General features: G+C 40.3%; 1 protein-coding gene across 1 annotated transcript in view; it reads right to left on the reverse strand.

Moving 5' to 3' along the window:
• Positions 1 to 19,410, reverse strand: part of ZNF713 (zinc finger protein 713) — a 32,967-nt gene extending 13,557 nt beyond the window's left edge. The window contains exons 1-2 of the mRNA XM_036311080.1: positions 19,073 to 19,410; positions 1,286 to 1,360 (exon numbers count right to left, since the gene is read on the reverse strand). Of these exons, the coding sequence (XP_036166973.1) occupies positions 1,286 to 1,333 (48 nt within the window). The 5' untranslated portion in view covers positions 1,334 to 1,360; positions 19,073 to 19,410. The remainder of the gene's footprint in view (positions 1 to 1,285; positions 1,361 to 19,072) is intronic.
• Between the last annotated feature and the right edge of the window lie 1,509 nt (positions 19,411 to 20,919).

The following is a 20,919-nucleotide window of genomic DNA, read 5'->3' on the forward strand; positions in this document are numbered from 1 at the left end:
TATCTCTTGTATGCATAACAGCATCCAGCATTCTACTTACACTTTTTGAATATTAAGTGTGTGATGTAGGCATTTAAAAATCTCTTCCAATGAGTTTATTTGCTATGTACAGATAATGATTATCTCATAGAATTTGGAACAATAGAAGTCCTCTATGTGAAGCAACTAAGACTGGTATCTCATGTGTTAAGCAAAAAAGCTGGTTAAAGTAGAGATCCATAAAAGATATCTTTAAACATATTATTTTAATTTAAAATATATACATGTATATTTTTGGCTAACCTTTTGGTGTAAAGCGAACCTTTGTCTATGAGAGTGATTTTAATGACTAAGTGTCCATACCCATAATGTATCAGTTTCTGGTTCATTAAAGTGGAACAAGCAAATGACACCTGGGAAATAATGTAGGCATAGAATCCTCTGAGATTTTTATGATTTTTCCATCTGTGTTTTACAGTTTTGCTCACACCTAATTTGACAGCAATTTTTAAAAAATGGCATTTACTGAATCTTTCCAAAACATTCAACTAGTTTTCCTAGAAACAAACAGTTATATCTCTTCAGTTTACATAATATTTAATCAAACTATAGAATTGTTAACAACAGGTTTGGGGGAAGCTATAACGGGTTCTGGATAAAAATTAACTTGTGGCAGCAGATGTCCTCAGGCGTACTGGGTAATGCTATTAGTTCCAAGCAGTCACAGTGACCTGAGCATCATTCATTGCTTACAGTGTGGTTGGAATTCTGGTGAGCTGTGTAAGTGAAGGGTGATTATAAGGCAGTCTATGGCTTCTTTTATTTTATTTATTTATTTATTTAAAAATATATTTTATTGATTTTTTACAGAGAGGAAAGGAGAGGGATAGAGAGTTAGAAACATCGATGAGAGAGAAACATCGATCAGGTGCCTCCTGCACACCCCCTACTGGGGATGTGCCCGCAACCAAGGCACATGCCCTTGACCGGAATCGAACCTGGAACCCTTGAGTCCGCAGGCCAATGCTCCATCCACTGGGCCAAATCGGTCAGGGCTTTATTTTATTTTATTTTTCAACATCTAGCACTGACATGAGTACTTGTTTTGATAAAAATGCTGGAGGGAAAAAGCTATAAAGGAGTATATAAGGTGGATGGAGAACATCCAATAGAGATAATCATCTGTCACAAGAGTTTAAAGGGCTCTGGAGTTTGGGGGCTTAGCACTTCTGAGAATAGAAAAGTAAAAGTGCCCACATTCTGAGGACTACAATAGTATTTCCGAGGACAGTAAAACTAAACTTACCTTGGACCTGACTATCTGTGGCCTATCATTCATTTCCTTCTCTTCCATGTTCTCCTCTTGAAAAGGTACAGCATTCTAAGAAGGCATAAATGGGAAAAGAGAAAAAAAAGCATCTTGTCAATACATGGTATTAAGATTGAACCTAGCCCTGGCTGGTTTGGCTCACTGGATAGAGCGTCGGCCTGGGGACTGAAGGGTCCCAGGTTCGATTCTGGTCAAGGGCATGTACCTTGGTTGCAGGCACATCCCCAGTAGGGGATGTGCAGGAGGCAGCTGATCGATGCTTCTCTCTCTCGATGTTTCTAACTCTCTATCCCTCTCCCTTCCTCTCTGTAAAAAATCAATAAAATATATTTTAAAAAATTGAACCTACACTTGGAGCTTTTGCTTTGTGTTAGGATGACAGACAGTTTATTTATTTTAAAAATATATTTTTATTGATTTTTACAGAAAGAGGAAGGGACAGTGAGAGAGGAAGGGAGGAGAGATGGTGGGGAGGGGAGAGAGAGAGAGAGAGAGAGAGAGAGAGAGAGAAGAGAGAGAAACACCAATCAGATGCCTCTTGCATGCACCCCAACTGGAGTGCCCTGAATGGAAATCAAACTGGTGACTTTTTGGTGCACGGGATGACGTTCAACCAACTGAGCCACAACCAGCCAGAGCTATCTTCCACTTTTATTGCTATTTCCTATAGTTATTTAAAATCATTTAATGTCTCTTCCAAATTAAAAACCTTCACTGGCTACATAACCCTTTGCAACCACCATCCTTTCTTTTTCAAGACAACATTCTTCAAAGGATTGTCCATACTTGTGTCTACATCCTCATTACCCACTGATTTTTCAATTCTCTATGATGCTGCTTCTGTTCTGCTATCAGAACTCCACTGAAATTTCCCTGGTTAGTAATATAAAAAAACCCTTAGGTTGCTCATGCAGTAGACTTCATTATTTAAAGGGTTGAAGGTATCTGATATTGCTGACAGCTGGTCTTGCTTTACTTCCATGGTCTCTCTCATTGGGTTATGCTCTAATCCCTTTTCCTCTGCCTACCATTTATATATTGTTTTTCCTTATAATTTTCCAAAATCTATTCTTGTCCTCTCCACAGTGGAAAGAAAGAAATCTTTAAAATATATAAACCATATCTAAAAAGAAGAGTTCACTTTCTCAAATGTCAAGGCAGAGAAACAATCCATCAACCATGAATAACCATGGTAACAAATTAGCTCAGAAAGAAAATGAAAACTCTCCAGAAACAAAACTAAAAAACATGGAAAACTGTGATTTAAATGACAGAGAATTCAAGATTGTAGTTTTGAAAAAACTCAATGATACAGAAGAAAACTCAGAAAAGCAGTTCAATGAGATCTGGAATAAAACAAATGAACAAAAGAAGTACTTTACCAAAGGGATTCGAACTATAAGATGAACCAAACATAAATCCTGGGGCTGAAGAACTAAATAAATGAGATGAAGAATAAATTAGAGAGCACGGGAAACAGAGACGACCAGATGGAAGAGAGAATTAGTGAGCTCTAACACAGAAATGTAGAAATGACTCAGGTGGAGGAAGAGAGGGCACTGAGAATTAAAAAAAGAAAGATGGAAAAACTCTATGAGAACCATTTGATTCCACTAGAAAAAGCAATATAAGAATGATGGGTATGCCAGAAGGAGAAGATGGGAGAAAAGAACAGAGAGCCTATTCAAACAAATAATTAATGAGAACTTCCAAAACCCAGGCAAAGAGCTGAACTTTTGCATTCAGGAAGTTTTCAGAACACCTAATTATCTCAATGCAAAAAGACCTCCAAGACCCATTAAATTAAAGCTGTCAGAAGGTAGTGACAAAGAAAGAATTCTCCAGGCAGTAAAGAAGACAGTAACCTACTGGTATAAAGGAGATCCCATTAGATTATCATCATATTTTTCAGCAGAAACCTGACATGGTAGGAGAGAGTGGAATGAAATATTTAAAAATTCAAGAGAGAAACTAGCAGCCATGAATAATATATCCAGAGAAGCTACCCTTTATATATGAAGGAGAAATAAAGACTTTTCCCGACAAAAGCTGAGGGAATTTACCACAAGCCCTGTATTACAAGAAATGTTGAAAAGAGCTCTTCTACCAGAAACAAAAAGATATGAAACTCTGAGTCAGACTGCAAACACACAAAGGAAGGAAATTACAACTCTATTTCAGAATAGGGTTTTAATTATTTAATTATAGTATAATGGTTAAAAGGGAAAAGCACTTAAAGGTCTCTAATTTCTGCAATTTGGAAATGAACACAGAGCACAAAATGGAATAATTTGTTACAACAAGAACATAAAAGATAAAGGGGAAAGGGCTGAACTTGCATAAGTGAATGAAGATGAAGCAATCAGAAAAAAGGACGATTGTTATATTTGAAACTTTTTTTACATAACCTAATGATAACCACTCACATACACAAATCTGGAGTTGAGACACATAACATAAAAAAAGATAAACAGAGGAAAACCTCATAGAAAGTCACCAAACTAATATAGCAGACAGAAACACAAGAAACAAAGAGACAATGGAGATACAGGGCCACCAGGAAACAAAAACTAAAATGGCTGTAGTAAATCCTCGTATATCAGTAATCATCCTAAATGTAAATGGACAGAACACACCAATCAAAATGCAAAGTGTAGTGGGGGAAAAAAAAGACCCAACTATATGCTACCTTCAGGAGAACCATCTCAGCTACAAAGACAAACATAGGCTCAAAGTGAAAGGGTGGAAGATAATACTTCAAGCAAATGGCATCCAGAGAAAAGTGAGTGTATCCGTACTTCGAAAATAATAGGTTTCAAGATAAATGTGACAAGAGACAAAGATGAACGTTTTATAATGTTAAAAGGGACAGTTCATCAAGAAGACATAACACTTATTAGTATATATGCACCAATGCTGGACATACCAAAATTATAAAGCAATCATTAACAGAATTAAAGAGAGAAAAATGACAAAAACACAATTATAGTAAGGGACTTGAATACTCCACTGACAGCAATGGATAGATCATCCAAACAGTAAATAAATAAGGAAATATTAGCCATAAATGACACATTAGACCAAATGGGTGTGATCAATATTTACAGAGCTTTCGATCCCAAAATGACACAATATACATTTTCTTAAGTGCACGTGAAACATTCTCAAGGATAGACCATTTGTTGGGGCACAAAGCTTGTCTCAATAAATTTAAGAATACTGAACTCATACCAAGCATAAAATTTTCCAGAACAAAAATTTCTTTTATGATTCTAGTACAACCTAAATTCTCAAGCTAAATTAGGGCAATGTACAAAAACACAATTCCACATCCTTCCATAGGTGGTACATCTATAATAAATTGTGGTACATCCAGACAATAAGACACCACTGAGTGAATAAAAAAAAGCGAGATAGCAAGCCATGAAAGGACATGCAAGAACCCCAAATGCACAATGCCAAGCAAAGAGGCCAATATAAAAGGGCCACACAGCCCGTCTGGTTTGGCTCAGTGGTAGGGTGTTGACCTATGAACTAGGAGGTCATGGTTGATTCCTGATCCGTGCTCGATCCCCAGTGATTCTATACTGCTTTCCACAGTGGCTGCACCAATCTGCATTACCACCAACAGTGCATGAGGGTTTCCTCTTCTCCACAACCTTGCCAACACTTGTTGTTTGTTGATTTATTGATAACAGGCATTCTGACAGGTGTGAGATGATATCTCACTGTGGTTTTAATTTGCATTTCTTTGATGATTACTGACATTGAGCATCTTTTCAAATGTCGATTGGCCATCTGTATGTCCTCTTTGGAGAAGTGTCTATTCAGATCCTTTGCCCATTTTCAAAACTGATTGGTGGTTTTTGTGTGTGTGTTGAGTTGTATAAATTCTTTACAAATTTTGGATATTAACCCCTTAGCACATGTATCATTGGCAAATATGTTCTACCATTCAGTGGGTTGTCTTTTCATTTTTTTGATGGTTTTCTTTGCTGGGCAAACTTCTATGTAATCCCACTGGTTTATTATTTCTTTTGTTTTCCCTTGCCTGAGGCCGTATGTCAGAAAAATATTGCTATGAGAAATATCCGAAATTTTACTGTCTATGTTTTCTTTTAGGATTTTTATGCTTTTGAGTCTAACATTGAAATCTTTTATAAATTTTTAGTTTATTCTTTTGTATAGTGTAGGAAGGTGGTCTAGTTCCAATTTTTTTGCACATATCTGTCCAATTTCCCCAATACCATTTATTGAATAGACTGTCTTTACCCCATTGTATGTTTTGCCTCCTGTCTCAAATATTAATTGACCATAAAGGTGTGGGTTTATATCTGGGCTCTCTATTCTGTTCCATTGATCTATATGAGTTTTTATGCAAGTACCATGCTGTCTTGATTACTATGACCGTGTAGTGTAGTTTGGTATCAGGTAGCATGATTCCTCCAACTTTGTTCTTATTTCTCAAGATTGCTGTGGCTATTCTTTTGTGTTCCATATAGACTTTTGGAAGATTCATACTACTTCTGTAAAATACACCACTGACAGGAATTGTGCTGGCTCTATAGATTGCTTTGAGTAATATGAACATTTTAATGATGTTAATTCTTCCTATCCATGAACATGGTATATGCTTCCACTTATTTGTATCTTCTTTCTTTCCTCAGTGTCTTATAATTTTTTGAGTACAGGTCTTTCATATCATTAGTTAAATTTATTCCTAGGTATTTTATTCTTTTTGAAGCAATTGTAAAGGAGATTGTTTCCTTAATTTCTCTGATAGTTTACTATTGTAAAAAAGTGCAACTGATTTCTGAGTATTTATTTTGTACCCTACTATTTTACTTAATTCAGTAGTTGTAACCTGTCTATTCAGATTCTCTGATTAATGTTAAAAGATTATTTCTAGAAATTTATCCATTTCGTCCAGATTGTCCAATTTGTTGGCACATAGTTGTTTGTAATATTTTCTTACAATCCTTCATATTTCTTTGGTGTCAGTTGTTACTTCTCCTCTTTTGTTTCTGATTTTATTTGCATCCTTTCTCTTTTTTTCTTGATGATTCTAGTTAAAGGCCTATATTATTTATCTTTTCAAAAAAGCAGCTCTTGGAGAAACCAAGATGGCGGCATAGGTTAACGCCGGAGATCGCTGCCTCAAACAACCACTTCAGAGATATAACTAAAGGACAGAACGGACATCACCCAGAACCACGGGAAGGCTGGCTGAGTGGAAATTCTACAACTAGGAGGAAAGAGAATATCATACCCAGACTCAGAGGAGGCGCAGTGCTGAAGTGAAATACTCAGGTGCGGAGTGTGCACGCGGAGCGGGCTGGCGGCGGAGGGCGCGGTTGTTGTTTTCAATCGGGAGGGAGTTTCAGACTCTGAGCTCCAGATCCGGGCAGTCTCTGGGGACCGAGACTCAAACGGGAGAAACGGGACTGTCTGGCTTCGGTCGGAACTCGAAGGCAGCTTTCTCTCCGAGGTTTGCAGCCATTGCTGGGGCTCTGAGAGGCAGAGCCCCTGGGGAAGGAACTGAGAGCAGCCATAACTGCTCACTCCTCCTGCCCGCCCTGTAGATCCCCGGGGACCCGCCCCGCCCAAGCCCTGCACAGAACCATTTGCCGGATAGCCTCAGGCAAAGGCTAGATTAGCACCGCCCTAGAGATCCAGCACAGAAGCCCTCCCACTACAGACACAGCAGACTCTCATAGCCAGTTAGCCTGGAGGTCAAATCACCCCGGTATTGCCGACATCAATCAAGGCTTAAAGGCAACAAGACTGCGGACAAAGACCACTAGGGGGTGCACCAAGAAAGCATAAAAAATGCGGAGACAAAGAAACAGGACAAAACTGTCAATGGAGGATATTGAGTTCAGAACCACACTTTTAAGGTCTCTTAAGAACTGTCTAGAAGCTGCCGATAAACTTAGTAAGGCCCTCGAAAAGACTGGTGAGACCGCCGATAAATGTAGTGAGATCCTCAAGAAATCTAATGAGACCCTCGATGTTGTGATAAAGAACCAACTAGAAATTAAGCATACACTGACTGAAATAAAGAATATTATACAGACACCCAACAGCAGACCAGAGGAGCGCAAGAATCAAGTCAAAGATTCGAAATGCGAAGAAGCAAAAAACACCCAACTGGAAAAGCAAAATGAAAAAAGAATCCAAAAATATGAAGATAGTGTAAGGAGCCCCTGGGACAGCTTCAAGCGCACCAACATCAGAATTATAGGGGTGCCAGAGGATGAGAGAGAGCAAGATATTGAAAACCTATTTAAAGAAATAATGACAGAAAACTTCCCCCACCTGGTGAAAGAAATATACCTACAGGTCCAGGAAGCGCAGAGAACCCCAAACAAAAGGAATCCAAAGAGGACCACACCAAGACACATCATAATTAAAATGCCAAGAGCAAAAGACAAAGAGAGAATCTTAAAAGCAGCAAGAGAAAGAAACCCAGTTACCTACAAGGGAATACCCATACGACTGTCAGCTGATTTCTCAACAGAAACTTTGCAGGCCAGAAGGGAATGGCAAGAAATATTCAAAGTGATGAATACCAAGAACCTACAACCAAGATTACTTTATCCAGCAAAGCTATCATTCAGAACGGAAGGTCAGATAAAGAGCTTCACAGATAAGGAAAAGCTAAAGGAGTTCATCACCACCAAACCAGTATTATATGAAATGCTGAAAGGTATCCTTTAAGAAGAGGAAGAAGAAAAAAAAAGGTAAAGATACAAATTATGAACAACAAATATGCATCTATCAACAAGTGAATCTAAGAATCAAGTGAATAAATAATCTGGTGATCATAATAGAATCAGGGACATAGAAAGGGAATGGACTGACTATTCTTGGGGGGGAAAGGGGTGTGGGAGATGCGGGAAGAGACTGGACAAAAATCGTGCACCTATGGAAGAGGACAGTGGGTGGGGAGTGAGGGCGGAGGGTGGGGCGGGAGCTGGGAGGAGGGGAGTTATGGGGGGAAAAAAAAGAGGAACAAATGTAATAATCTGAACAATAAAGATTTAATTAAAAAAAAAAAAGCAGCTCTTGGTTTCACTGATCTTTTGTATTTGTTTTTCTATATTCTACTTCATTCGTTTCTGCTCTGATCTTTTTTTTAAAAACACACACACACACACACACACACACAAAAAGCCGAAACCGGTTTGGCTCAGTGGATGGAGCGTCGGCCTGCGGACTGAGAGGTCCCAGGTTCGATTCCGGTCAAGGGCATGTGCCTGGGTTTTGGGCATATCCCCAGTGGGAGATGTGCGGGAGGCAGCCGATCGATGATTCTCTCTCATCGATGTTTCTAACTCTCTATCTCTCTCCCTTCCTCTCTGTAAAAAATCAATAAAATATATTTAAAAAAAAAAATAAATAAAAAAAATAAAAAAAAATAAAAAAACACACACACATACAGTGGGGCCTTCACTTACGAGTGTCCCGACTAATGAGTTTTTTGAGATACCAGCTGTCTCTCCGCTGATTTTTTGCATTGAGTTGACAGAGTAATTTGAGTTAACGAGCTCCTTAATGAGCTCCTTAACGAGCTTGGTCTTGGAACGAATTAAACTTGTAAGTCAAGGCCCCACTGTATTTTTATTGATTTCAGAGAGGAAGGACAGGGAGAGACAGAAACATCAGTGATGAGAGAGAATAATTGATTGGCTGCCTCCTGCACACCCCCTATTGGGGATCAAGCTCACAACCCAGGCATGTGGACTGGAATCGAACCTGGGACCCTTCAGTCCTCAGGCCGAAGCTTTATCCTCTGAGCCAAACCAGCTAGGGCTATGCTCTGATCTGTATTATTTCCTTCCTTCTATTCACTTTGGGCTTTGTTTGTTGTTCTTTTTAAAGTTCCTTTAAGAGTAAAGTTAGATCGTTTATTTGAGATTTTTCTTCTTTCTTGAGATAGGCCTGTAACGCTATGACTTTCCCTCTTAGGACTCCTTTTTCTGTGTCCCATAGATTTTGGGTTGTTGTGTACTCATTTGCATTTGCTTCAAGGAATCTTCTGATTTCTTCCTTGATTTCATTGTTAACTCATTCATTGTTTTTTTTTTTTTTTAAATATATTTTATTGACTTTTTACAGAGAGGAAGGGAGAGAGATAGAGAGTTAGAAACATCGATGAGAGAGAAACATCGATCAGATGCCTCCTGCACACCCCCTACTGGGGATGTGCCCGCAACCAAGGTACATGCCCTTGACCGGAATCGAACCTGGGACCCTTCAGTTCGCAGGCCGACGCTCTATCCACTGAGCCAAACAGGTTAGGGCTCATTCATTGTTTAGAAACATGTTATTTAACCTCTATGTCCTTGTGTGTTTTTCATTTTTGTGCATTTACAAACACATATAACCATACTTAATGCACACCATACTATGTGCATTGTTCTACCACATCCTTTATTTACTAAATGTCTTAGAGCTCTTTCTCTGCTTGTTAACTTGATAATAAACTATCTTATTCTATTATATAGCAGCATAGTATTCCACTGGATAGCTCTACCATAATATATTTAACTATATCCCTAGTGAACATCTAAGCCGTACCCATTTCTCGCAATGACAATTAATATTGTAATGAACACCTTTGTACATACATCTTTGTATCTGTGCAAGTATTTCTGCAAAAATAGATAACAACAGTGGAATTTTTCAGCCACAGACTGAACTCATTTTACATTTTGGCAGGTTTAGTCAAATTGTCATTCAAAATATCTTCCTCAATTTTACAACTGGTGCCCTTCTTCCCTCCTCCCCCCTTTCCTCAACACTTTGTAACATCAATATATGCATTTATATTTTGCCAGTCTAGTGGGTGCAAAATGTGTTTGCATTCTATGGTTACTTATGAAGTTAAGCTTAATTTTTGTTTATTGGTTAGTTGTATTTCTTCTATAAATTGTTGTGCATATTCTGTGCCCATTTTCTTTTGTTAACAGGTGTCCTTTATATATATATATATTTAAAAAATATTTTTGATTTCAGAGAGGAAGGGAGAGGGAGAGGAAGATAGAAACATCAATGATGAGAGAGAATCATTTACTAGGTGTAGCGGTTAATATGCGGATTGATATATATGCGATCTGATATGTATGCTATTTTGTTGTATTGACAGCTTCATAACTTCATATGTCAAATTTGCTGAAGGTGTTAACATCATAGATATTTTTTACGCTTAAAAATGTCGAATTTCGGGCGGTATAGGCAGACGCGTCCCAGGTCGTGTCCCTGAGCAAATGGAGTGAGCAGCTGAAACTAGTAACATCCACCCCGAATTGGCGAAATTCCTCAGCTGGCGAGACAGTTTACAGCCGGGAAGAGCAGAACTCCCCTGGAAAGGTAAAAAAAACCAGGGATTTGGGCAGGAAAGTTTGCCAGACCTCTGAGCCCAGAGAGTCAGAGGGAGACCGCGTGGCAGACAGCCGCGTCCCTTGGGACAGGCACAGCCGCTGACGGGGGAAAGGAGAACCGCGGGATTCCTGGCGCTGCCGGGGGAATTGAGAGCTCGGTCTGTGATCACAGAGGACTGAGCCTAAAGGGGGCAGCCTGAAGAGCTGATCAGACCATGCAGTCCCGGTAAGAGAAGAAGCTTACAGAAACCAAGCCTTCCCCGTTTCCGCGGCCGGCGTTTGTTTGTTTGTTTTCACTGAACCCTGTTCATGGGACATTTCGGATACAGACACTCACCTGTGCTGAAGAGAGGGAGAGTGTGCGGAGGAGTGGAATCTGGGGAGAGACTGAGGAGAGAAGGGGGGCCGGGAGAGGTGGCAGCGAATTGAGTGCTGAGACACCCCTGAGCCCACGTCTGAGGCAGCCATTCTCTCCGGAGAGTGAGACTCCTCCCCCCAGCCCCCAGGCAAGGAGCACAGCCACACCCAGATTCCACCCTGTAGGAGATCAAGGATTAAAATAACCTGATCAGTCCCTGGGAGTTAACAGGGTCTGGCCTATAGAGGGATTTTCAATCCCAGCAACAACACAGCACCGGTAACTCTTACGCAGCCAGCTCTGGGCAGTGAACTTCCACTGGACAGAGAGGCCCTGTAGCCTCAGAGGCCAACCCCAGAGCACTGCCACCCAGAGGCTGACCCACAAACTGACTCTTTGCTAAACACAAAATAAGGCAGTCTGGGAAACAAATGCGGCTTGCTTTAAAATAAGGACTGTGGTTTACAACACAGAGGAACAGTGTATCGCAGGGAAACTCAACACTCTCCTGAATACCGGGCAGGTCTAAGGCGAGCCACACTGAAGAATAGAAGAACCGAAGGACCTTCACTACTGCAATATTTTTTTTTTTTTCTTTTTTCACCTTTTAACTAAGAAACCAATTTTTTTCTTTTTTTTTTCTTTTTTTTTTTCTTTTCCTCTTCTTCTTTTTTTTTTTTCTTCTTTTTTCCATCACCTGATTTTACCCTTTTAATTACTACCTTCTTATTTTTAACCAGTATTATTACTGCTACCATTTTACCATTTTTTTTAAAGTGCCATTTTATTTTCTCTTTATTTTATTTTGGGATTAGTGTTCTCCATTCTATTTTCATCGTTATATTATTGGTTGTTTCTAGTTTGCATTTATCTCCAGGGAGCTGTTGCTGGAATTTGTTGGGATTAATGGCTGTTCTATAGGAGCATTCTCCTCATATAAAAAGTCTCTTCCCCTCTTCCACTTCATTCTCTCTTTTCGCTCTTTTTTTTTCTTTTCCTTTCTTTTCTCGCTTTTACTTTCCCCCCTCCTTTTTCCCACTTTCATTTTTGCACTCCTTTTTTTGGTCCCTAATTTTCTTTTCTTTTTTCTCTTTTCTCTTTTTCTCTTCCTTCTTCCTTATCCCCTAATTCTCTTAATTCAGGTGGTCACCTTTATTTGGGGTTATTAATATCGTGAATATATTTGTGTATAGTGCCTGGTACGTGGTGCCTTGTTGTGTTGTATTTTGTGCCTTTAAATCAACACAGCAGATCCAAGCAACAGCAACCTCCTGAGCACCACACCCTCTGCTGAGGAACAGCAGCTGTACGTGAAACCTCGCCCCACCAGCCAGAAGAGCCACCACAGCTGTGAACAGCACCCACCAGAGGAGTTGCTGCCAACTGAAGAGCAGCTGCTACCGCAACCGCCCGAAGAGGAACCGCAGACCAAGGAGTCACTGCCACCAAGGGAGCAGCCACTGAACGACTCAACGTCTAGATATGTCAGTGAGATCAAACATGGGTAGACAAAGAAACCCCCAAAGGAAAGAGAAGGAGGACTCTCCAGAAAAGCAGCTAAGTAATACAGAGGCATGCAACATGACAGAAAAAGAATTCAGAATAAGGGTCCTAGAGTGCATAAACCGGATGGAGGAAAAAATCGACAACCTCAGCAAGAAGCAAGAAGAAACAGATGAAAAAATCAATAACATATGGAAGAAGCTAGAAGAAACAGATGAAAAAATCGATAACATATGGAAGAAGCTAGAAGAAACAGATGAAAAAATCAACAACTTAAGTAAGACCCAAGAAGATATGAAGAGCGATATAGCTGCAATGAAAAACTCCATTGAAAGTATCAACAGTAGACTAGGAGAAGCGGAGGACCGAATTAGTGATTTAGAAGACAAGGAAGCAAAACACACCCAAAATGTACTGCAATTGGAGAAAAAAATGAAAAGACAGGAGGAGAGCCTAAGGGAGCTTTGGGACAACATGAAACGAAACAACATACGAATAATAGGGGTACCAGAACAACAGAAGGATGAACAAGGATTAGAAAACCTATTAGAAGAAATAATATCAGAAAACTTCCCTGAGGTGGGGAAGAAAAAAGTCACACAAGCCCAGAGAGTCCCAAACAAGGTGAACCCAAAAAGACCCACACCAAGACACATCATAATTACCATGGCAAATGTTCAGGACAAAGAGAGAATCTTACAGGCTGCAAGAGAGAGACGGAAAGTTACATACAAGGGATCTCCCATTAGATTGTCAAATGATTTCTCAACAGAAACACATCAGGCCAGAAAAGAATGGACGGAAATTTACAAAGTGATGCAAAGCAAAGGACTGAATCCAAGAATACTCTATCCAGCAAGGCTATCATTCAAACTTGAAGGGGAAATAAGAAGCTTCACAGACAAAAAAAGGCTAAGGGAGTTTATCACCACCAAGCCAGCAATGCAAGGAATGCTAAAGGGACTGGTATAAAAATAAGAAATAAAAAGCTCAGAAAGAAAACAGCCACACAAAAACAGAAATGCCTACAAACAACTACCTTTCAATAATAACTTTAAACGTAAACGGACTAAATGCGCCAAACAAAAGACATCGAGTGGCTGAATGGATAAAAAAACATGACCCATACATCTGCTGTCTACAAGAAACCCACCTCATTAGAAGGGACTCACACAGACTGAAAGTGAAAGGATGGAAAAATATCTTTCAGGCAAATGGAAAGGAAAAGAAAGCTGGGGTAGCAATACTTATATCGGACAAAATAGACCTCAAAGTGAAGGCCATAACAAGAGATAAGGAAGGCCACTTCATAATACTAAAGGGATCAATACAACAAGAAGATATAATCCTGGTAAACATATATGCACCCAATGCAGGAGCACCCAAATTCATAAAAAAACTCCTGGAAGATATCAAAGGAGACATCGACAACAATACAATCATAGTAGGGGACTTTAATACACCACTGACAGCACTGGATAAGTCCTCTAGACAAATAATCAGCAAAGATACAGCAATCCTAAATGACTCACTAGATCAGATGGACTTAATAGACATCTTCAGAACACTTCACCCGAAAGCCAGGGAATATACATTCTACTCAAATGCTCATAGGACATATTCAAAAATAGACCATATATTGGGTCACAAGCAAAGTATCCCCAAATTCAAGAAAATTGAAATCATAAAAAGCGTCTTCGCAGACCACGATGGCATAATATTAGAAATAAACTACAATAAAAACAACCCAAAATACTCAAACACCTGGAAGCTGAATAGCATGCTATTAAATATTGATTGGGTTACCAATGAAATCAAAGAAGAAATTCGAAACATCCTGGAAACTAATGACAATGAAAACACAACAATCCAAAACCTATGGGACACAATGAAAGCAGTCCTGAGAGGGAAGTTTATAGCTCTACAGGCCTATCTCAACAAACAAGAAAAAATGGTAGTAAATCATCTAACTCTACAACTCAAAGAATTAGAAAGAGAGCAACAAGAAAACCCCAGAGTGAGCAGAAGGAAGGAGATAATAAAGATTAGAGCAGAAATAAATGACATAGAGACCAAAAAAACAATACAGAAAATCAATGAAACCAAGAGCTGGTTCTTTGAAAGGATAAACAAGATTGACAAACCTCTAGCCAGACTCACCAAGAAGCAAAGAGAGAGGACCCAAATAAACAAAATCAGAAACGATAGAGGCGAAATAACAACAGACCCCACAGAAATACAAATGATTGTTAAAAAATACTATGGACAGCTCTACTCCAACAAACTAGACAACCTGGAGGAAATGGACAAATTCCTAGAAAAATACAACATTCCAAAACTCAATCAGGAAGAATCTAAAAATCTCAACAGGCCAATAACTATGGAAGAAATTGAAGCAGTCATCAAAAAGCTTCCAGCAAACAAAAGCCCAGGACCAGACGGCTTCACAGGGGAGTTTTACCAAACATTCAAGGAAGAACTAAAACCTATCCTCCTCAGACTACTACAAAAAATTCAAGAGGAAGGAACACTTCCAAGCTCATTCTATGAAGCCAGCATCACCCTAATACCAAAACCAGGTAAAGACAACACAATGAAAGAGAATTACAGGCCAATATCCCTCATGAACATAGATGCCAAAATCCTCAACAAAATCTTAGCAAATCGGATCCAGCAGTACATCAGAAAGATCATACACCATGACCAAGTAGGATTTATCCCAGGGATGCAAGGATGGTACAATATCCGCAAATCAATAAACGTGATACATCACATAAACAAATTGAAAGAAAAAAACCACATGGTCATATCAATTGATGCAGAAAAAGCATTTGACAAAATTCAACACCCATTTTTGATAAAAGCTCTCAGCAAGGTGGGAGTAGAAGGATCATACCTCAACATAATAAAAGCCATATATGACAGGCCCACAGCCAACATCATACTCAATGGACAAAAACTAACACCATTTCCCCTAAGAACAGGAACAAGACAGGGATGCCCCCTCTCACCACTCCTGTTCAACATAGTACTGGAAGTGTTAGCCATTGCAATTCGGCAAGAAGAAGAAATAAAAGGCATCCAAATTGGAAAAGAGGAAGTAAAACTGTCCTTATTTGCAGACGACATGATATTATACATACAAAACCCTAGAGACTCCATCAAAAAGCTACTGGACTTAATACATGAATTTGGCAATGTAGCAGGATACAAAATTAACCCCAAGAAATCCGAGGCATTTCTATACACCAATAGTGAACTTTCAGAAAGAGAGATTATAAAAACAATCCCGTTTACCATCGCACCAAAAAAATTAAGCTACCTAGGAATAAACTTAACTAAAGATGTAAAAGACCTCTACTCAGAAAACTACAGGACGTTGAAAAAAGATATAGAGGAAGACATAAACAGATGGAAGAACATACCGTGTTCATGGATTGGTAGAATCAACATCATTAAAATGTCCATACTACCCAAAGCAATCTATAAATTCAACGCACTTCCCATTAAAATACCAACGGCATACTTCAGAGATCTAGAACGAACTCTCCAAAAATTCATCTGGAATAAAAAAAGACCTCGAATAGCTGCAGCAATCCTGAAAAAGACCAAAGTAGGTGGGATCTCAATACCAGATATCAAGATGTATTACAAAGCCACTGTTCTCAAAACTGCCTGGTACTGGCACAAGAATAGGCATATAGATCAATGGAATAGAATAGAGAGCCCAGAAATCGGCCCGAACCAATATGCTCAATTAATATTTGACAAAGGAGGCAAGAACATACAATGGAGCCAAGATAGTCTCTTCAATAAATGGTGCTGGGAAAATTGGACAGATATATGCAAGAAAATGAAACTAGACCACCAACTTACACCATACACAAAAATAAACTCAAAATGGATAAAGGACTTAAATGTATGACAGGAAACTATAAAAATTCTAGAAGAATCCAAAGGCAACAAAATCTCAGACATATGCCGAAGCAATTTCTTCACTGATACAGCTCCTAGGGCACTTGAAACTAAAGAGAAAATGAACAAATGGGACTACATCAAAATAAAAAGCTTCTGCACAGCAAAAGAAACCATCAACAAAACAACGAGAAAACCCACTGTGTGGGAAAACATATTTGCCAATGTCATATCTGATAAGGGCCTAATCTCCAAAATTTATAGGGAACTCATACAACTTAACAAAAGGAAGATAAACAATCCAATCAAAAAATGGGCAAAGGACCTAAATAGACACCTTTCAAAAGAGGACATTCAGAAAGCCAAGAGACATATGAAAACATGCTCAAAGTCACTAATCATCCGAGAGATGCAAATCAAAACAACAATGAGGTACCATCTCACACCTGTCAGACTGGCTATCATCAACAAATCAACAAACGACAAGTGCTGGAGAGGATGTGGAGAAAAAGGAACACTTGTGCACTGCTGGTGGGAATGCAGACTGGTGCAGCCACTATGGAAGACAGTATGGAGTTTCCTTAAAAAACTGAAAATGGAACTCCCATTTGACCCTGTGATCCCACTTCTAGGAATATATCCCAAGAAACCAGAAACACCAATCAGAAAGGATATATGCACCCCTATGTTCATAGCAGCACAATTCACCATAGCTAAGATCTGGAAACAGCCTAAGTGCCCATCAGTAGATGAATGGATTAGAAAACTGTGGTACATCTACACGATGGAATACTATGCTGCTCTAAAAAGGAAGGAACTCTTACCATTTGCAACGTCATGGATGGAACTGGAGAGCATTATGCTAAGTGAAATAAGCCAGTCAATGAAGGAAAAATACCACATGATCTCACTCATTCATGGATAATAGAGACCATTATAAACTTTTGAACAATAATAGATACAGAGGCAGAGCTGCCTCAAACAGATTGTCAAACTGCAGCAGGAAGGCCGGGGAGGGTTGCGGGGCAGGAGGTAGGGGGGTAAGAGATCAACTAAAGGACTTGTATGCATGCATAGAAGCATAACCAGTGGACATAAGACATGGGGGGATAGGGGAGGCTAGGGGACTGTCTAGGGCGGGGGGATAAAATGGACACATATGTAATACCCTTTGTAATACTTTAAGCAATAAAAAAAAAAAAAAAAAAAAAAAATGTCGAATTTCATGCCAAAAAAAGAGCATTAGCGGGAAGTTTTAATTCATTACTTTATTTTGAAGAAAAGTGCTGCTGAAAGCTTCGGGAAGCTTATGGTGAACATGCTCCATCTCAAGATACTTGTGAACGCTGGTTTAAATGCTTTAAAAGTGATGATTTCGATGTGAAAGACAAAGAACGTCCAGGTCAACTGAAAAAGTTTGAAGACCAACAATTACAAGCATTATTGGATGAAGATGCATGTCAAACTCAAAAACAACTTGCAGAAAGATTAAATGTTGCTCAGCAAACAATTTCTGATCGTTTACAAGCAATGGGAAAGATTTGAAAGGAAGGAAAATGGGTGCCGCATCAACTGAACGAAAGACAAATGGAAAACTGAAAAGTCATCAGTAAAATGTTGCTTCAACAGCACGAAAGTCTTTTTAGCATCGAATTGTAACTGGCGATGAAAAGAGGATTTATTTTGAGAATCCCAAACGCACAGAATCATGGGTTGATCCAGGTCAACCATCAACATCGACTGCAAGGCCAAATCGCTTGGGAAAGAAGACAAGACAACGCTCTGCGTTTGGTGGGATCAGGAAGGTGTGGTGTATTATGAGCTTCTAAAACCAGGTGAAACCGTTAATACTGATCATTACCAACAACAAATAATCAGATTGAACCCCGCTTTGAACGTGAAACGACCAGAAGGGGCCAGAAGACACGGCAAAGTAATTCTGCTTCATGATGACGCACCATCACACACTTCAAAACCAGTTAAAGACACGTTGAAAGATCTTGCCTGGGAAGTATTAACCCGCCCGCCGTATTCACCAGACCTTGCTCCTTCAGATTCCCACTTGTTCCGATCCATGGCACACACACTTTCTGAGCAGCACTTCAAAACGTAAGAAGTGGAAAATTGGGTCTCTGAATGGTCTGCCTCAAAACAAGAAAAGTTCTATTGGGACGGTATCCACCAATTACCTGAAAGATGGGGGACATGTGTAGCTAGCGATGGACATTACGTTGAATAAAGCACTTTTGATGTTTCTCTTGAAATTATCGTGCTTTCTTTGATTACAAAACCCGCATTATTAACCGGTACACCTAGTATTGGCCGCCTCCCGCACGCCCCCTATTGAGGACTCAGCCTGCAAACCCGGCATGTGCCCGGACAGGGAGTTGAACTGTGACCTCCTGGTTCAGACGGTTGACATTCTACCTCTGCGCCACACCAGCCAGGCAACATACTATGAACATTAATCCTCTATCTCTTACACATGTTGCAAATATGTTCTTCATGTCCAGTGCAGGAGCGGCTCCCGCGTCCGGAGACCCCCGGACCCTGCCCGCCCAGCCCGGAGCCCGCCGCTCGCTCCCCGCAGGCCGCACTCACCGGACTCCACGGACAAAGGGCCGCGCGCACGGCTCCGCCCCCGACGCCGCCTCCGCCTCCGGCCCCAACCCGGCGGGAGAGGGTGCTGCGCGCCCCGATTGCCGAGCCAAAGACTCCGAGAGACGGGGCCCCCGCGCTGGCCCAGCCCCCGGCGCCAGGTGCGCTCCGACGGGAAAACCCCGCGATGGAGTCCGCGCGGCGCGGGCTTGGGACCCCTCAATACGCATGCGCGGGCGGCGCCCCGGGCGGACCGCTTCCCACGGGGTCCCGGGTCTGCTGCTCCGGAGGCTCGCACGCCGGGGTCCTGCCCTTCGCCCGCAGCCATCTCCGAACTTGGCTTTCGGCGAGGCCGAGGCCCGCCCACAGCCCTGCCAATCAGAAACGTGCGGCCGCCCGGCCTCCGCGCGGGATCGCTGCACCGAGCCAAGGGGACCATGCAAGTCCCGGCTCTCAGTGCTGGCATACCTCCCCCCGCCCTGCCGTCTTATGTGGACGAGACTCTACATATGATAGTAACGATTGAGTACATTTTTTATTTGGCAATACAGGTCTACTGATGAGAAGAATGGAATTCTTTTAGTGGAGATAAAATTTTGCTTAATTGGGATTAAAAGTTAGTTCTCCATCATCAAAATAGATTGTGAACGTTCATCTGTCTGATGAAATCGTATATACTTCCATCTTCGAAAACGTTTCAAATAAATAGACACTGGCAAATACGGATATCCATAGCATATGATTTACATTGAGCATACTCATTGCTTGGAAGGTGTCTATAGAATCCCATTACATTCACCTGCTAGCATGTCCTTAAATGTCAGATTAATCACTTCTAAATAAAGGTTAAGTAGCATCGCCTCAACTGCACAGTAAAGTGAATTTTGGAATAAGGAAACGTCCTTAGCACCTGCACAGCAGTCTGAAAATGAGATTGGAACAATAATTTGCGCCCGAAAAAAGATGTGATCTCTCCTAATTTTGTGTGAGGATAGGGATCTCACTTCTGGTTTTAGATTTTGACAGCACTGAAAGTTTATAAAGCAGCTTAACGTCACTTGTGATTCAAACAATGTTGGTTTTCATCGAAATGACTACAGTAAAAGTTATGGTACAAGCTGTTTTATCTTGTAATTTTAGGTTGAATTCATAGTTTGCAGCAAAAGCTAATTTCCAAAGCCATTCAGTGTTTGGTAAGTGATTAAGGGAAGTTCTTTTCATTTAGAAAAATTTAGATCTTGGCCCTGAGGTCAAATCTTAATAAAATGTTAACACACACACACACACACACACACACACACACACACACACACAACTTTACCACTTTTAATCATCAAACTGCTGACTATGTGGTAAGTTATATCAGGATGCTTAATTTTTTTAAAAATTAACTCCTCACCTGAGGATATGTGTTTTTTTAAAAAAATTGATTTTAGAGAAAGAGGAAAAAGGAGAGAGAGAAACATTGATCAGTTGCCTCCCTTACATGCCCTGACTGGGGATCAAACCCACAACCTAGGTATGTGCCCTGACCCAGAGTCAAACCCACAACCTTTTTGGTACATGGTATGATGCTCCACATTAAGTTGCCCAACCAGGGCTTCAATTTCCATTTTTGATGAAATTTCTTGAAACTAACAATGGTTAAGTCCATGAGAGCAAATAGAGTTTACCATTGACATTACTAATTCAATAACCCATGGTAGATTCAAATATTTTCCACAAAGTTCCTGCTTAGCAAATTCTAATTGATATAGTACTGAAATTAGGGTTTTCTCTCCTCCCTGAAGTTGTACACAGACTACCCATAAAAGCTAATTTTTCAGTCACTTCAAAATTGGCATTGCCTG

The sequence above is a fragment of the Myotis myotis genome, unplaced genomic scaffold, assembly GCF_014108235.1.
Source record: "Myotis myotis isolate mMyoMyo1 unplaced genomic scaffold, mMyoMyo1.p scaffold_m19_p_5, whole genome shotgun sequence".
Classification (NCBI taxonomy): Eukaryota; Metazoa; Chordata; class Mammalia; order Chiroptera; family Vespertilionidae; genus Myotis; species Myotis myotis.